Source organism: Pteropus medius, unplaced genomic scaffold, assembly GCF_902729225.1.
Source record: "Pteropus medius unplaced genomic scaffold, Ma_sr-lr_union100, whole genome shotgun sequence".
Taxonomy (NCBI): domain Eukaryota; kingdom Metazoa; phylum Chordata; class Mammalia; order Chiroptera; family Pteropodidae; genus Pteropus; species Pteropus medius.
This window is the reverse complement of record NW_024354500.1, coordinates 17,692,119-17,709,542: the sequence shown is the minus strand read 5'-3', so window position 1 is coordinate 17,709,542 and position 17,424 is coordinate 17,692,119. Positions and strand designations below refer to the sequence as shown.

Genomic DNA, 17,424 nt, shown 5'->3' with positions numbered 1-17,424 from the left:
AAATATTAATTAGTTATTGTATTTATAGAAGAGTAATATATACTTAACTAAAAATAAATAAACTTTAAATGCCCCCAGCAGTCATTTAATATTGAATTCAAGAAGACCACCATACAAGCATTCTCAAGATATGTATTATTCGATAAGAATGAAAACTTATTTGCTGGCTCTTGTATGAACAATCTCAGAGGCAAATATTACCAAGTACCTGAAAAAGCATAATATCCAAATCAAAATTTTTAATTTGTAACAAAATTATTCCAAATAACACTGGTTATTTAATGCCAACCATAAAAAAGCACATGCTAAAAACATTTTGCTACAATCTCATCTATATGTTTTATTACACATACATGCATATTGCACATGCATACTTATATTTCAGAGTGAACTCTTCATCTGTAGATCATTGTCTCAAGTATTTAAAGACTATTTCCCAACTGCAAAACATGTTGGTCATAGACCAGAAAAAGAAGTAGGAAGACTCTTGCCAACTCATCTACTGTCCCAAGCTCTGCCATTCCCTAAAACTTCATTTTTCATCTATTTAACTTTTTCTCATTTGGATCTATGTCATCTTTTACAATAGAATGGAGACACAAAATACTTTTCAAGAGAATTCTCAAGCAACAGCTGTCTTCCATTCCCTACTTAATCTTTTAGCCAGCCTATCCCCTATTTCCCCTGAGCTCCCTGCCATGTCATTTTCACTAATTTCCTGCTATCAGAGTATTACTCATTACCCCAAGGATTGAAGGACTTCAGTTCCCATATTAGATGGAAAATAAGAGTGTCTGAAGCCTTGAATCAGTAAAGAATATAAATTGCTAATAGTGATTGAACTTAGTACTTGAATTGATGGGATACGTGACAGTAGGTTAAAAGAATGGGGTGGGGGAATGGAGGAGAGAAAAGACTATAGTGAAGAGTATAGGAGAAACTAATAAAAGTAACACATAATGGGAAAAAAAGGTAAAGAACTTGAGGAGAAAACAGAGCTTGTGAGGAGAAAGAAGAGGCATTATGCAAAATCTAGGAATATAATGCTTCTCTATAAAAGCAAATAAAGAAGGAAATGTCAAAAAATAATTAACTTGATTGCTTAATTAATGACTGTCACTATAGACCTCTGCAAAGTATCGTCTTTTTTTGTTCAAGTAAAATAAAGCATTCATTGAAAGTTTAAAATTAAAAAATAATAGTCCCTAAATGGTTAACAGTAGGTCAGCTACTGTATGGCTAAATTTCTAGTATCTACAGTGGATATGAAAGGAAAAATAAAATAATCCTTTTTTAGCAAGTTAGTCAAACATAAGTTTAATAGGTGTATCAATGAGCCAAAAAAATTCATAAGAACTTTGCCAGATTCTATTATTAGATAAAGAGCAGTTGAAGTTAATAATATTTGTCAAACCAGAATGTGCTTTCCCAGTGAGGCATTTATTTTACTGAGTTTCACCTTAAAAGTCTGTAAACTGTTAAGTGGATATGCTATTATACTCAAAGATTTTCGTTTTTCCTTCATTGTTTCTTTGTCTCTCACTAATGTGCGCATTGCAGCCTCTCTGAGCCCATGAGAAGAGTCCCTTACTGTCTTTACCAAGAATCTAATTCATGAATAAGAAATACATTCTGAAAAGAAACCAAAATTCTCAGGAATAAAATCAGTAAGAAATGCAGCTAAATCTACTCAAATACATAAAACTTCTTCAATTTTCACTTGAGAAGCAGATTGAACTGGAAATATTTGTCTTCTATGTATGGAGACTAACTTTCTGAGTGCCACTCTGGAAAACTTTTGGACCACTTGTGCAACAAGTAGTATTCCTTCTGTTAACTTAACCTAAAGATGAAGAAAAACCATTAAAAAGTCCATTCCTAACCTACATTGTTCTCTTCATTTCTAATGTTCCAAACTTCAATATTCTCTTTGTCAATTAATCATCCTTTAAAAACCTAATAGAAAGTCTCTATTATTCTTGGATGTTGACAGACAAAAAATTTAGATCAATAAAAATAGACAATCTCCTAAGAATGTACCTTAGAATGTTAAAAAGATTTTTTTTTAGAGAAGTCATAAGTGCGTTCATGTAAAAGTTAATCTCAAAAACACTTTTCTTAATTATTTTGGTAGATAATGATAACTTTTAGACTAGTATGTTTGTAAATTTACAATAAACAAGCAAGCAGAAGCAACTTACTGGTCTCTATAAAATAGTAATTCTATCAATTAAAATATAATCCATAAAAATTAAGCTTTTGAAACAAAATGACCTAAAGATTCACAATAAAATGATAGGTAGAAAAAATAGACATACAATATTTTGTATACTATGTGATTCCAGTTTTGAGAAGATATTAGCATTAAAAATATGTCAAAATGTTAATAACAGTTATCCCTTTTGATGAGTAGAAATTTTGTATTATTTTAAATTTTCTTCTTTGAGTTAATCTAATTCTCCAAAATAAGATTTTGTTTTTATTTATTTTTCTATATTATTTGATGTTTATTTTTTTATTTTTTTATTTTTCAATTACAGTTGACATTCAATATTGTATTAGTATCAGGTGTATGGCATAGTGGTTGGACATTTATATAACTCCACGAAGTGATCCCCTCAATAACTCTATTATCCTCTTGACACCATACGTAGTTATCATAATATCCTTGAGTATATTCCCTGTGTTACAAAGAGTCATGAAGATGTAAAGATTTTATTTTTAAAAGACATAGCCATTTTTCTACAAATTTACCATGACATTTTAATAAATAATGTTATTTTAAATTTTTAAGTCATATTCTTTTTTCTATAAGTAACCAGATAATCTTTTTACCTTATGAAAACTTCCATAAAATAATGTCTTCACTTCTTCTGTGTCAAATGTAACAGTCTGCACCTCACCTCTTGTATCCTTGTTAAAGAATGATAATGTCTTGCTCGAAGCTGTAATCAACATACAATTGTTATTAACCCATGCATGGTATACTTTATATTAAAAGTATTAATAAATAATTCTTGTTGGAGAGGTTTCTAAAAAAAACAGTAATTTTGGTTGACATAAAATGTAATTCGAATATTTACTTATATGTTATATTTTTAAAGCATTAAACATAAAAGCATATATCAAGTAAATATATACATATATTCAGAAGGTTCTTAAAGAGAAAAGAGGAGAGAAAACAATAAAAACTATGTATAGATGTGCCTTAAAATAAGATAAAAATCCTTACGATCTGCAATTACTCCAACTTGTGGTTTGTAGTCTCTGTCTGTGATCTGCCAAATTGCAAAGGGGTCACTAGGAGTTTCTGGGAGAAGTCTGAACAATAATATAATTGTGTATGAAGGAGGGAGTCCATTTGGGTGTAGATCTCTGTTGTATAAAACAAAATTAATTAATTGATATTTTTCATCAGAAATAGAGAATATTTTAAATCTTTGGACCAAAATTTCATTATGGGCAGTATTAAAAGTCATTTATAATAATCCAGCTACATATTAGAAGAGGGAAATTTTAGGAAAGACATCAAAAGAACAAACACTAAAGGTTTATTACGTAAGTAGTAATAGAATTTTATGATCTGATAAAGTCACAAAAGATTGGGAAATTGCCAAACGGTTTTTTATCTTACTGTTAATAACAAATTTTTTCTAGATACATAAACGATTATAAAACTATATAATTTTAGACTGATAAACATTATATCTATGGATCTAATTCAAAGACAATGAACCTGACCAAATATACTTAATTTCCAATGTCAGGGGAATGAGATCATAAGTAAGATGACTTAAGGTTTTAATTTCTCCCTATCTCTAGTAGTTTTTACACTTCCAAATTCCTTCCTTGAAATAAATCAAATAATCTCCAGAAGCTCACAGGTTCCCAAAAATAAAGCCAGTAATAAGTGTTAAGGACATGTACATGTGCAAATGTTTAATGGTGACAAAAGGATGCGATTCAATTAAAAAGAAATGTTTCTTGGCTCTAAGGCTATTAGACAAAAAATGTGCTTCCATATTTCCTTCCAGAGTGAGTCAGTCAGTATTCAAGTGGAACCTCTGAAGGAAAATTGATGGTTTTCTGTCTGAGACCACTTAATAACACTATTTCTGAAAGTAAGTAAAAGGCCTTGATAATCAGCTCTTAAAAGCCATTCCTCCATTAATTTTGACAGAGGACACAGAATGTCTCTTGAGGTTTCATGTTCCATACCAGTGGTACTTATGGAATGTAATGCTGCCCTGCTTCTTAAAACATATGTTCTGGGTAAGCCAACATAATATCTTTTGCATGTTAAAAATCTACTATCTTCGTAATATCCCATGTTAAAAATAATATCTTCTCCAAATTAATTCATGTCGAACTTTATCCATTTTTCTCCTTTCTCAGTTAATGTATGATTATGACAAAAATAATTGAATTGCGTTTATGCTTTCAGTCACTAGTTCTGACTCCTGAGAGAACACAGGCTGTCGTTAGTTAAAATGTAGGTATCATACCTTGAGGTGACTGAGCATTAAACACGGGGTATTAAGGTTCACCGAAAAACTAAAACCATGAATCCATGTTGGTTGACCGAAAAAGAGTTAGGAACTTACAGCGTAGTCAAACTACAACAATATGATCTCTGCTTTCTTAAGATAAATTAGTTTTGCTTTTAGTCTGAATTTTCCATCAGCTTTCCCAAAGCATTTCAAATTTCAGATAGCATTTTCTGACCCTGTCTTATGTTACTGAAAGCTTTATTTCTTCTTGTTCTTTTCTCTCCATAAGTTGCCAAACACATATTTCTCAAGATTAAAATGTTTTTATTCTAATGAACAAGAAATACATATTTTGGTTATCGTACCCAGGTGTAAACTTTCATGAAGTAAAACAACAACATCTAGAGCTACCCAACAGATTGCCAGAGCATCAGCCAATAAAAACTAACTGCTGCCTTTCTGAACACGGACAAGCCAAACTTCTGCGGTCTTTCATCTTCTGGAGGTCTGAAACTCTGGAAAGAACGCTGCTCTCGTTCTGCACTTATTCCATCCAGTGCCTCTGCACCACAGGCGGAAATGTTCAAAATAATAAGTTGCCTTCCTGTTTAAACAACCTCCCTTAAAAAAGCAAAAGTACGATCCTAGCCTTAAATTCAAAAGGGTCAGTAATCTCAAACTGCAGGAACAGGATGAGGTTCTCAGGTCTAAGAGCAAGTCCTAGTCTCCTGTGTGACCTGATGGAAGAAACTTAACCCAACTGTAACCCAAATTTCCTGAAGTGGAAATTAAGCTAGGTCATCCATAAAGAGTCTTTTGACAATTCTAAAATTCCAAGATTCTGAGAAGTCAGCAAGGATCTCCAGAGCCTCAAAAAAGCTTCTGGCCCATTAAAAGAAAAAGAACCTCCTATTGCCACACTTACACTGTAGGCTGATTTACAAAGGCATTCTTCTGAAGCCTGTAAGAGGAGTGGCTGGGAAAAGACCCCGACTCCAAAGAGACTCCTTGTACAGAAGCAAAATTCTTTTCTGTCAGGTTGTATGCTTCAAGCATCTTGAAACCTTTGCATCAGGAAAGAAAATATTGAAGTGAGGTCATTTAAATTATTTTATTGCTTAAAACCTGAAATAAATTAACCCAAGAGTATAAATGCTTACCTGGTGAGGTGTAGCCATCCAAATATATGAGAGGACAACCTGAAATGTACAGCGTTCTTTAAGTACATTTCACCAACACAATATGCAAACATTGTATATGTACAGAAAGCAATGTTGTATATATATAAAGTAATGAAATTGTTCATGCGTTTATAAAAACTGTGCATAGGAGAAATTATATTATTGACCTATATTGCTCTGGTCCCCTTGGAATTTTACAAAGTTCTTAAGAACAGTAAAATAGAATTAAAGGGAAAAATGTCAGATGTTTTTCAATAGATTAAAGAATTTTTCACCCAGGGAATTTCAGATTTGTATAAAGGCAGGAGAAGTTTGTCCCTATCCAACCCTCTTCTCTGCCAAGCCCCCACGCCTCATGCTGTCTACCAAGCACCATGGAACAGTGACAGTGGGCAGTAGTTTTCGCCCTGGGACCCACAAAGCCAGGGATATCAGAAAGGGGTTGTCAGGACCACCAAGAGTGCACAGGAGACAACTGCAGATCCCTACTCACTTTCACCAGTGCGCCTTCCTTCTGAGCTTCCAGGTCAGTTTTCATAGTAAATTACTGACATTTTTCTACTACTGCCACCTCATCAAACTTCTGAGTTTTTAATATAAAGTTTAATAGGTGAAAATATAACACTCGTAAAGCATAGCCCTGCTTAGGATCAGGAGTCTAGATGAGCCACATAACTGACTCCATAATCTAATACCCCAAGAACCAGTGCTTATGGATAGGGAGGATAATTGACAAATAATCAATCTTTTGTCCACTGTATTTTAAAAGTTGAACATGAGATCTTGGTATAACGAGAAAAATCTACACCCAAAAAAACAAATGGGAACCACACGAATTTCTATGGAGCACACATGCACAAGACAGTTTTTTCATTGCTCTCTTGAAGCACAAATGTCAACAGAACAAATACCAATTGATTACTAACAGGGAAAACCTTCGTCTCACAGAAATGTTTCTATAAATGCGTTCCTAAACTGAAGACTAATTTACTTGAATGTCACAAGCATTGGGATGGTGGGAAAGCGATATACTAAAACCCTTTATTTCCATACAAGGAGTATATTACATCTTCAAAGCTAAAAATGGACTTTGACAAGCACATATTTAGCATGATCTCAATAGGATCAATGATTCATCAGGTTCTCAAGTGATTTCCCAGGATCTATTTCTGCACAGACTTAATCCCATATAGGGTAGGGAATAGCCTGCTAAGTAGTCATTTTTCAAAACAAACGAGACTATAGATCCATGTGGACCAGGACTTACTTGAAGTGGCAGTTTCACAGACAAATGTAATGAGGTTGTCCTCTATCTTCTCAAAAGATTCGAAGTCATCCACAATGAATACGTGCCGTTCACTTGGTTTGCTGGCTATATTGGCAAGCTCATTGTACTCAACATCAGCCACACCAACTACAAAGACGCTGAACCCTGCAGAGTAGTGTTTATAGAGTGAATTACATAGCCCGTTTTTAGTCCTTTACTGTTTAAACAACTCGAAACAATGCTGTATTTTCTCAGTGTATGCAGCAGATCCTTTTCATTAACATAAACTTTCTTTCATGAATATGTACTTATGCCAGGTCTTCCTATCTTCTAGCTTATAAAATTGGATTTCCTAGAATAAAAGGCTAACAATTAAAAGACAAACACTTTAATAGTAGCAAGACAACATGATGTGTATTCCCTTCCATGGATCCACAGTCCTAACATATCCATGAATTCTGCAGCATTCTTAGGCATCATTAACATTTTAAGCCAGCCTGACTCAGAAAGAAAGAATGGGCTCATTTTAAAATTTGATTCTCGAAACTGATTTTCTCAACAAACTCAGGGTCAAAGACAGCATTTTAGTCACTTTTAAAATGGAATCTACAATTCCCACTGACAATAAACTTTCATTTATTTAGGTTAATACAAATAAACAAAGTTTTCACTCCAAAAGCTTAATTTGACTACAAAAAATAAACTATATAAGGAATTAGGTATATCTAAATAAGGTAACTTGAGGAGTAAGCATTCATAATCCCAATTTAAATCAGCTAGGAAGCACAAAATATGCTGAAATCTGCTCAAAGTACATTACATAAGAGCAATGATTTATGAAAAGATGAATCTAATTCCCTGTAACAAAGTACTTTGCAATACTACAGTAGATAATACATAGCATAGAATTATCTCTAAAATATATCCACCTCGGACCCTGGCTAGGGGTGGGGGTAGGGGTTAATGCAAGTACTGAAAAGACCTAGTTTCACTTCTGCTAATCCCAAATAAGGGCAGTGCTGCCAGGAGGCTGTCAGGATGCTTGGTTGCCCATATCTGCCCCAAAGACATGTCACTAAGGTCTGGCTGCTCCTCATCTGCAGTATACCTTTTAGCATTCTGCTTTGGGCCTGCATCTTCAAGGCTGTACTCAAGTAAAGGCTTCCCTGTGTCTCCCCTTGCACAGGAAGCAGCGTCAAGACTCACTTCTAGGATCATCTCATCATTGCATTTCATAGCCGCCCGGCCACCGCAGGGAAATCTGGTTTGCTCTTTGACAGCCCCTGAGTCACATCTTATACAAAAACTACACCATGTTATTTCTGAGCAATTACCAAACCATTCCACAATTAAATATAATTTAGAGTATGAAGTACAGATTAAACAGTAACAATGAAGTAAAATCAGCAATTTGGGGGGTTTTGCACTAATTCCTGAACATTTAAAACCATTAAAATGCTGAGTGCAATTACTACACATCAAACTCTTTCCTGGGCTTACCTGACTGCTGGATGATCAAAGCTGCCTTCTTGACCTCGTCCTGTGACCGACCATCTGTGACCACAACCAGCACCTTGGGGACATTCTTCCTCATGCCACTCTCCCAGGTCAAGACCTTTTCCTTGATAAACGTGAGAGCCTTACCTATAGAGTGTGTCATGGAACATTTTAGTATCACCTCAGTGCAAACTATTCAAATGCCATTTGTCACACCCAAATGATAAGAATTTGAATATTAGAGTGAAATTGTATACTCAGTTCTACCACTCCAAATGCTTAGAAGAGTGAAGGTCTATTAATTGTACCTGTTCTTGTGTTTCCTCCTCTGTACCTAATATTCTGGAGGGCCCCAAGAGCTAGGGCTTTGTCGTTGTACGTGTTCAGCTTGAACTCAGACTTGACCTCATCACTGTACTGCACAAATGACACCTAAAAAAAATGTAATTTGGTAATGAGGGTATGTAATCCCTTTTTATATTTTAATTTTCCAGTGATTCCTCTAGCTGCAGAATGGGAAAAAGAAGTGTTTCAGATCCAACAAAATTATAAGTTTTTTATAGCTAGTAATAACACCGACTACTGTTATCTCATTAAATTCTCTAATTTCTAATCTTCATTAAAATTAATAATTGATATTGAAATGTAAATATACTGTATTCATGTAGTACCTTTCTCTAGGACAGGAAGGGATGGGTAAAACTGGGGAGCAGTGAGGTTCCAGAATTAGAAATGAGAACACACCATCTAGAACTCAAACTCTGACTAGACAACAGGTTCTCAGTCAACTGCCCTTTCTGACTACACCCATTCTTCATGGCAATATAAAAGTGTCACACATGTGACAGTAATCAGCACTCATCGCAAATTTAGTGGCAGTGTGATTTAGTGGAAAGAGTACAGACTTTGTAGTCAGGACATAGGACTACAATCCTAGCTCTGCCAATTAACAGCTATGTGACATTGGGCAAGTTTCCAACATCTCCAGGTTTGGACTTCCTCATCAGTAAAATGGAGATAATTATACTTACTTTCTATGCTTGTTTTAAGGACTAGTAATCATGTATACAAAGTATCTGGCACATAGAAGTCAATAAAATATGATAGTTATTTTTTAGTTTTTATTAGATATCTTAAATTTCTAAAAGGATGAAAAGTGACTTAGTTGTTGACATATTAATTGAGAATATAACTAGCCTGACTCTACTCTTTACTCTTTTGGGTTAGAACAACATCCACAGGGTTATCTGGGGATTTGAAATTTAGTATATTCCATAAAGTACTCTTCCATATAAGAAGACATGATTTGTTTGTGGTTTATGTCAAAATCTCTTATTTTCATAATGCTTCTAATATGCCACAATGAAACAGTAAAAGTGCCAAAATAAAGGAGAAAACTCATCAAGAGGAATGAGGAAGGAAAGAAGAGAATTCGAAAGAATAATAATACAATACAGTCTTTTGCTTTAAGGAGTCAGTGATTTAGACAAAAGAGAGGCATACAAATAATGACAATATAAAGTGATACTTGCTATAATAGTAATATAGACAAATCCTTCAGGAGCAAGGAATGTCAAAAGCCATCAAGGAAGCCTCTCCAGAAAGAGTGGAATTTGAAGCAGGTCTTCAAGATTGCAGAATCCAAGAAGTAGCTAATAATAACTTTAAACATATTCTCAGAGAGGTCTGGGAAGATCCCCCAAAAAAGTTTAGAGTCACTGGCTCTGAGTGTTCAGTTTATGTGTATATCGAGATTAGTGGAAGAGATTCTTAGATTTACAGGTAAGTTACTGCTAAATGATGAATTACTTTTCGAGGCCCCTCATACTTTCACGGAAAGATAAACTTCTCTAAGTTCCTACTCTAGTAAAACAAATACTTTTGGACTAATTCTACAACAAAATAATTGGTAGTTATTTTGGGAAAACAAATAATACACCCTTACAGTCAATAATGGCTATTCTTCTGGTCAAGGTAATATCTGCAATGCCAAGACAGAGAGGGCAGCAGGGCTCTACACACCCATTTCTGTCACTATTCATCACTGACTCCTCTGACTTAACAGAGTGTGACAATCACAGTGCATTAATTTCCAGAACATGAGATGACCTTTTATAGAAATGTATCATTGTCAGAGTTTTAAGCAGGAAGTTAGAGTCAGAATCCCCTAAATTCTCTGACAGGAATATTATCTAGCCAAAGAGAATACCAAAGGGAATATTTATTTTTTTGTTTATCATTTACAGCCAACCCATTCCCAAAAATACATGTGTAATGAAAATGGCAAATAATAAAACTCAAAATGGAATTTGTACTGAAAAGTCTTTCTACTTAAAAGGAGAAGTTTAAAGGAGATAGCAACACATTACAAATGAATAGCCACCTATGAAACAGCACCCACCTGAATTCCAGCAGGACTGATTTCATCAAAGGCTCCCACAGTGTTGAAGATGAACTTTACAACTTTGTTAAAATTATCATCCCCAATACTCCAGGAAGCATCAGTCAAGAATACAATATCTGCTTTGGCCCCTTTGCATACTGAGAAAATAAAAAAGAGGAAGCCCCAAATCTCATGAATTCTTTCATTCAAGTAAAATTATATAACTGAGAAATACAGTCTAACACCTCACTACTCAAAGTGTAGGTAAGCAGCACTAGCGTCGCCTGGGAAGGTTAGAAACACAGAACCCTGGGCCCTACCCCAGAGTTCCTGAACCACATAAGAAAAGGCCCAGATGATTCCTATGACCGATACAGTGAGAGGCACCAGTCTAACTGGCCCTCAGTTTTTGCTCTGGAATTACTTCCTCTGTTTAGATCCATGATGCAAGTATGCATTCTTTCCTCATGGAATGATTCAAGTGGCTTCAAATAATAAATGAGGAGGAAATCAAATGAAAAGCAATGATGTTCAGAATTTAAGAATACCCATCAGTGGATCTGGAGATTTTGTACATAATTATCAAAGATTTGGTGCAAATAAGTGGTCTTTTAATTTTAAAGTAGGCCACTAGAATCTTATGGAAGGAAAGAAGGGAAGGAATAAAATAAATATCTTTAATTTGAATCTTCAGACTTGGAGACTAAAAATAAAATTCTGAAAGTAAAATTTAACAACATTTTTGTGTTTAAAAACTTAGCGTGTAGAATGTACAACACCAAGAGTAAACCGGAATATGGACTTGGGGTGATAATGATGCATCAATATAGGCTCACAGATTGTAACAAATGTACCACTCTGGTGGTACTGGGGGATGCTGATACTGGGGGAGGCTGTGCATGTGAGGGTGCAGGGTATACGTGGGAACATTATGTAATTTTCGCTCAATTTTTCTATGGATTTAAAACTGCTCTAAAAAATAAAGCCTATTTTTAAAAAAATTCAATGTGTTTTTAAGCCAAGATTATTTACTGAGTTTCTTTCAAGTTTAATTTTTAAAAACTCATCATTATGTCACCCTATAACAATACACTTTTAATTTTTCTAGAGCTTTCTATATTGAAGAAAAATACTTTTAAAATCTGAAATGCCTTCAGTTAAACACTGGAAACAATGTGGGCAAAGAATAAAGCAGTAAATAATTAGTTTGAACTTAATTTCATAAAGCACAAAGAATTGCCCCAAATTAGTGACAGACTAGTCTTAATAGCTCAGTATGTCTTTTTACCAGTTCACTACAAGTGACAATTATGTCTCAGACTTCAGTAAATAGAAACATTTTAGCTTTGTATAATCTGGGTACCCTTTAGGTCAGAAACCAGGAATTCCAAAGCCAAAGGCCAGGGGCTAGTTTACAGATACAGCCAAAAAGGTTCACAGTGCCTATGGATGCCAGCAGTCCACAGAAAGAAATGCCCACCAGGGACCATGTAAAGTATCACTTGATGTTAATCTGCAAAATTGAGGAAACAGAGCTCCAACTAAAGAGCTAGAGTAGTTTAAGACATTTTATTCACACTAAAATGTGCTTGGAGGGAGAGAGGAAGAAATTACTGATAATCTTTTCTTTTAATCTAAAAACTCTTCAGGAAGAATAATAAATCAGAAATGTTCTATACCAACTGTAAATAAAGTAAGTACAGGCTGCATAAGTAAGAGGCTATAAATCCCTCTCAAATGAATGTATTGCCAAGTAGCTGTACTTACCTTCCCGGGCGGGTGGAATTGTGGGAGGGGGAGGAGGTGTGGGTGGCTCTGTAGGGGCTTCTGTTGGTTTTACGGCTAGAATTAAAAAATAATAATTAGAAAAACACAACATGTGCACATTTCATATCACAGAAAGTAAATGTTAAGAGTAATTTAAATCCTTGATAATGAATCAAGTCTCATTGGCAGGGACATACTGGGAATTCTGTTTTATCCAAATTTGGTATCATTGGTAGTGATTCAACATTGACTACACAGCTGCATAAAGCAAAGCCAAGATTCAAAGGGTAATTATAAGGGCTGCAGATAGGATCAAATGAGTAAAAGTCACTAATATAGAAGTCTATCACTTTCTCACTGTCAACTAGAGCCACATCTCCCTCCTAGAGCCCTTTCCTTAAAATAACACCAACTCTATGACAGAGGCAACATGAACTTGCTGCAGATAAAGGTCCTGAACTGGCCATAGGCTCTACCTGCAAGAACAAGCCATCATTACATCACTACTGTTGCCCCTAGAGAGAAGTGCCAACACAGGAGTCGCTTAAACCTCCCACACCCAGAGCATTCTATTTTGAAGCCTTACGGAGACTTTCCAGATTACTCAAAAACTTACTGGTGTGTTCTTTGACAGGGACGCCTGGTCCTTCGAGGTTTGGTGTCTGCACAAAAACAGTGACTCCATAATCAGTGTCTGGTGAAAGGCCAGTGAAGCAGTGACTGGTTTCTGACCCACGCACTGTAATTTCTTGTCCTCTAGTTCCTGATTATGACAACAAAGGAAGATAAAACTTCAATTATATTTAAAGATATTTTTATACATAATTTTTTAAACAAAATGGTATCTTCTTTACTGAAGTTTAAAATGTTGCTATTAAGTACTCCAGTTTTTTTGTTTTTGTTTTTTGTTTTTTTCACACGTACCATCTGCAGGGCTTAGTTTTAGCCTGTAGGAGGTAGCTGCCCGGTGAGGTGACCATTTAACACAGAACGTATCCCACCCAACCTGGTAAGTTTTCAGATCTGTCACATTTAAATACACTACAAAATAAAGAAAGATATAGATTTGTTTTGTAAATAAAGGCAAAAAAAAAAAGCATAACACAATTTTAAAGCATCCACTATGGCTGAAAAATATAAATGTCTAAAATCTTACTGTTTATAAGAAACATATATGAAATATACATGAAAATGCACATAGTCAAAATAGATCTACCTTTCTGTCACTGATTTTCAAGAGAGAAAAAAAATCCACATAGTCCTTCTCAACACTACAAATGTCAAAGACATTTGATGGACGATAATAAGAAATTTTTCTGAAAGGCTATCTGCTAAGTCCTTAAATTATTATTAAAGCACTGATGAAAACAAACTCTATCTGGGCTGAATTAGTAATCATGGCATCCCCATGAAGACTTTCAATTAAATCAATGTATTTAGGTAATATATATTTTAACATCAAATGTTAAGAAAAACTATATAACGGTCATCCTCTTTCCTCCGTCTTGGATCCTGTGGTGGCCCACTAGAAACAGGACTTCTAAAAAGACAAATATGTCTGGAATGCCATGGTCCAAGGCCATCTTTTCAGGCTTTAAGTGGGGTCTCCAGAACCAGAGGGAGCACACAGCTCTTCTTAAACCTGAAGGTGTTTATGCTCGAGATGAAACTGAATTCTACCTAGGCAAGAGATGTGCTTATGTGTACAAGGCAAAGAACAACACAAGTGATTCTTGGTGGCAAATCAAATAAAACCAGAGTCATCTGGGGAAAGGTAACAGTGACATGGTTCATGGCAAATTCCAAAGCAACCTTCCTGCTAAGGCCATGGGACACAGAATCCATGTAATGCTGTACTCCTCAAGGATATAAACTTATTGAAAAGTAAATAAATAAAAGTGGATTTGTTTAAAAAAAAAAAAAACTACATAGCATGCCAAATCATTTATGAATGAAATTATAATTTCTGTTATTTTTATCTTTCGAAATTCAAAATATAATATTTTATGTAAACTAAACACATCTCATTATATACATATTTGTATACTCAATTGTATTACTTATGTATTTGTTTAGCTGGACACGAAAGAGCCAACTACTTAATGCTGAGGAAGTATGCATATTTTTAGAAGAGATAAAATTAAAACAAGCTGACCTGGTACTTTGTACTACACTGTTTCTTACAACTATTCAAAGATTCGTAACTCACATGTAGTGCCTTGATCCGTCAAGGGGACGCTGAGTCCAGAATCATACTGAGCATAAACATTCACGTCATAGGTGGTGCTGGGATTGAGATTGTGTAACGTGTATGATGTCACTTCTCCAACAAAGACTTCCATAGGCTCATTGGAACCTTTAATAACAATCACAAAAATACAACGAAATATGCTAACACTAGTCTCAAATTTTTCTTAAAATCAAATGCCTGAACTTACAGTCAAATAAGAGTACAAACACCATTAATTTCATAATCCTTTATGCATTTGTTCGCTATAGCACATTCGCATTATATGGTGAATACCAAATTGTAAGCAGACTGGATTCTTTATCTTCTGATTCTCAAAGCATAGCACAGTCCCTAAAACATAGCAGGTGTTTGATCAATTTTTCTTTCATTTATTAATCACACAATCAACTACTCTACACTCTCAAGCTTATTCTCTAAGTCCTACTTTGCCAGCATAGTGCTCTGCACATAGCAGGTGCTCAATGTATACTTTTCAGTGTGTCATAGATATGATTTAAGAACATCTACCTTGGACCTCATTCCATAAATTTAGTGACTCAAGGTCCTCAGTTACCAACACCTCCTCCCCCTACAAGTTCTCTCTCCATTCCTTACACAGGCTCATCTTTCCTTTCTTGTGTCTTCTCTCCTTTATTTTTTTCTAGGAAAAGTTTCTGGGAAATTTCAAGAAGTTCGCACTCTTCCGGAGTGCATGGAAGATGCCTTAACTAATTTTGTACAAAGAATATTTTTCTAAGCATGTAGACAGAATATAGAAACAAAGATAGCAAATAATTTAATCAAGATGATATTCATTTAGGTGAATATATTGATGGGAAGTTGAAAGCAAGCATATCATGAATAGACTAAAATGCATATGCCCAAAGTGAAATAACATCTTGACGTAATGGGAAAAATACAGAAATTTATATTGATTAAATATGTCTTATTTCATAATCATAATAACACATAGGATGTCTGAACACAAACATGTTGTATTTATGTGATTTTATGGTCTGGGTCAAACTTTTAGTCATGCAAATTAATAAGAATTTCATTTACACCCACAGTAACAATGATACTTTTAGATCATAAACTCTTCAATGTCTTTCTATAATAATAAAGGTGCTTCCTTACCCACTGGCTTGTACACAATTTTATATCCAAGAACTGGAGAAGGTGAAGGATCCCAGGATACCCTGAATCTTGTATACCATTCATCAGAGATGTGTATGTTCTGAGGTGGAAGTAGTCCCACTAAAACAAATATTGGCACACATTACTGACCTTTCATTGACACATAGAGAAAGCATACAACTTGATGAGTATTGATAGTGTAGCCCCATGAAAGAAATTTAATAATATTCCAAAATTTCCTTATCCAGAAAATTAAAGGTATTAAAATGTTCAACAGAGAGCTTAATAGTTTTATAAAACTACTATAAAAATAATGTTCTTTCCCAATACCACTCTATTCTCCACCAACATAACCCAGAGTAAATTCTCAAGCCTTCAGAGATACTACCTCCAACTCTGAAAATCAGTGCTATTAGGCAGTATGTTAAGTAGTTGCTGAGTTATTATTCATAGCATTACACAAATAAGAATTTCGACCTGAAAGACTTTTTCACAAGAGAAACTAGAAATGGCTTTGGGCCTTCCAGAAAATTCAATAACTATGAAAGATATTTTAATATATTTTGATATGCACAAAATTATGAAATATGCTATTTCCCCCAGAAAAGTATCAAAATATATTCTAAAACCTAAGAGAAAGTAAAAAATAGGAAGCTGTTAATTAAAATCATCTTGATTTTAAATTAAAATCATCTTGATTTTAAATTAAAATCCCTAAACTAAGTATCCATTGACTCAGTCCTAAAGACAATGGGTATCAATAAATATATAAATTCCCAGCCTTCAGAGACTGAGCTCAAACAACTCTAGTTCTGCTTTTCTCTTAAGAGCAAATTCTGTAATGTTGTCAAGGTAATTTAAGCCCAAAAAGAGTCTGAGCAACTGAGTGTAGTAAAGATCCTGAAATTATGTTACATAAGTGAATTTTTGCTGAATAAAGTGGGAAAAGGGAATGCCAATATTTACCAGTGCCAGAAATCAGGTCTATAGCCTAACACATCTTTATACTAAAGCAGTGGCTTTCAACATCAGCAGGTCCAGGCCACACCTCAGACCAGTTACATCAGTATATCTGGGGATGGCACCCAGGCATAGCAATTTTTAAAGCTTCTCAGGTGATTCTAATGAGCAACCAAACTAAAGAAACCGCTCTAAACCATAAGAAATTGCTAACAGTATAGGCTAGATAAGGAGCTTGAATACTGGTAATTGTTCATAAATTACTTGGTACAATAGAAAAATATATATTTTTTTTTAAGTTACATTTGTAAAGATAAAAGATAAATGTTAATTATCTCATTTATTTATGACTTAAGATTCTATCATAGCAAAGTGTTTTTCGCTGATATTAAGTTGACTGAGTTAATAGCTACAACTTTAACTGATATCACATAAACTAAAACATTATTCAGAGAATAAGCAATGATTTTCCAAAAGAGAAATAAACTACCTCAAGAAAAGCAAAATATGCA

The 17,424-nt window shown here is 34.5% G+C and overlaps 1 protein-coding gene and 1 pseudogene across 4 annotated transcripts in view; one reads left to right on the top strand and one right to left on the bottom strand.

Annotated features, from left to right (window-relative positions):
- Positions 1 to 17,424, bottom strand: part of COL12A1 (collagen type XII alpha 1 chain) — a 110,611-nt gene that overhangs the window by 24,601 nt on the left and 68,586 nt on the right. For all 4 annotated transcript variants that reach the window (XM_039853256.1, XM_039853254.1, XM_039853257.1 and 1 more), the window contains 13 exons: positions 15,953 to 16,072; positions 14,795 to 14,941; positions 13,510 to 13,626; positions 13,202 to 13,348; positions 12,586 to 12,660; positions 10,837 to 10,976; positions 8,744 to 8,867; positions 8,439 to 8,582; positions 6,939 to 7,103; positions 5,651 to 5,689; positions 5,416 to 5,554; positions 3,233 to 3,375; positions 2,836 to 2,945 (listed from right to left, as the gene is read on the bottom strand). In XM_039853256.1, coding sequence (XP_039709190.1) covers positions 2,836 to 2,945; positions 3,233 to 3,375; positions 5,416 to 5,554; positions 5,651 to 5,689; positions 6,939 to 7,103; positions 8,439 to 8,582; positions 8,744 to 8,867; positions 10,837 to 10,976; positions 12,586 to 12,660; positions 13,202 to 13,348; positions 13,510 to 13,626; positions 14,795 to 14,941; positions 15,953 to 16,072 — 1,610 coding nt within the window. The remainder of the gene's footprint in view (positions 1 to 2,835; positions 2,946 to 3,232; positions 3,376 to 5,415; positions 5,555 to 5,650; positions 5,690 to 6,938; positions 7,104 to 8,438; positions 8,583 to 8,743; positions 8,868 to 10,836; positions 10,977 to 12,585; positions 12,661 to 13,201; positions 13,349 to 13,509; positions 13,627 to 14,794; positions 14,942 to 15,952; positions 16,073 to 17,424) is intronic.
- LOC120594994 (60S ribosomal protein L35a-like) lies at positions 14,140 to 14,457 on the top strand (annotated as a pseudogene).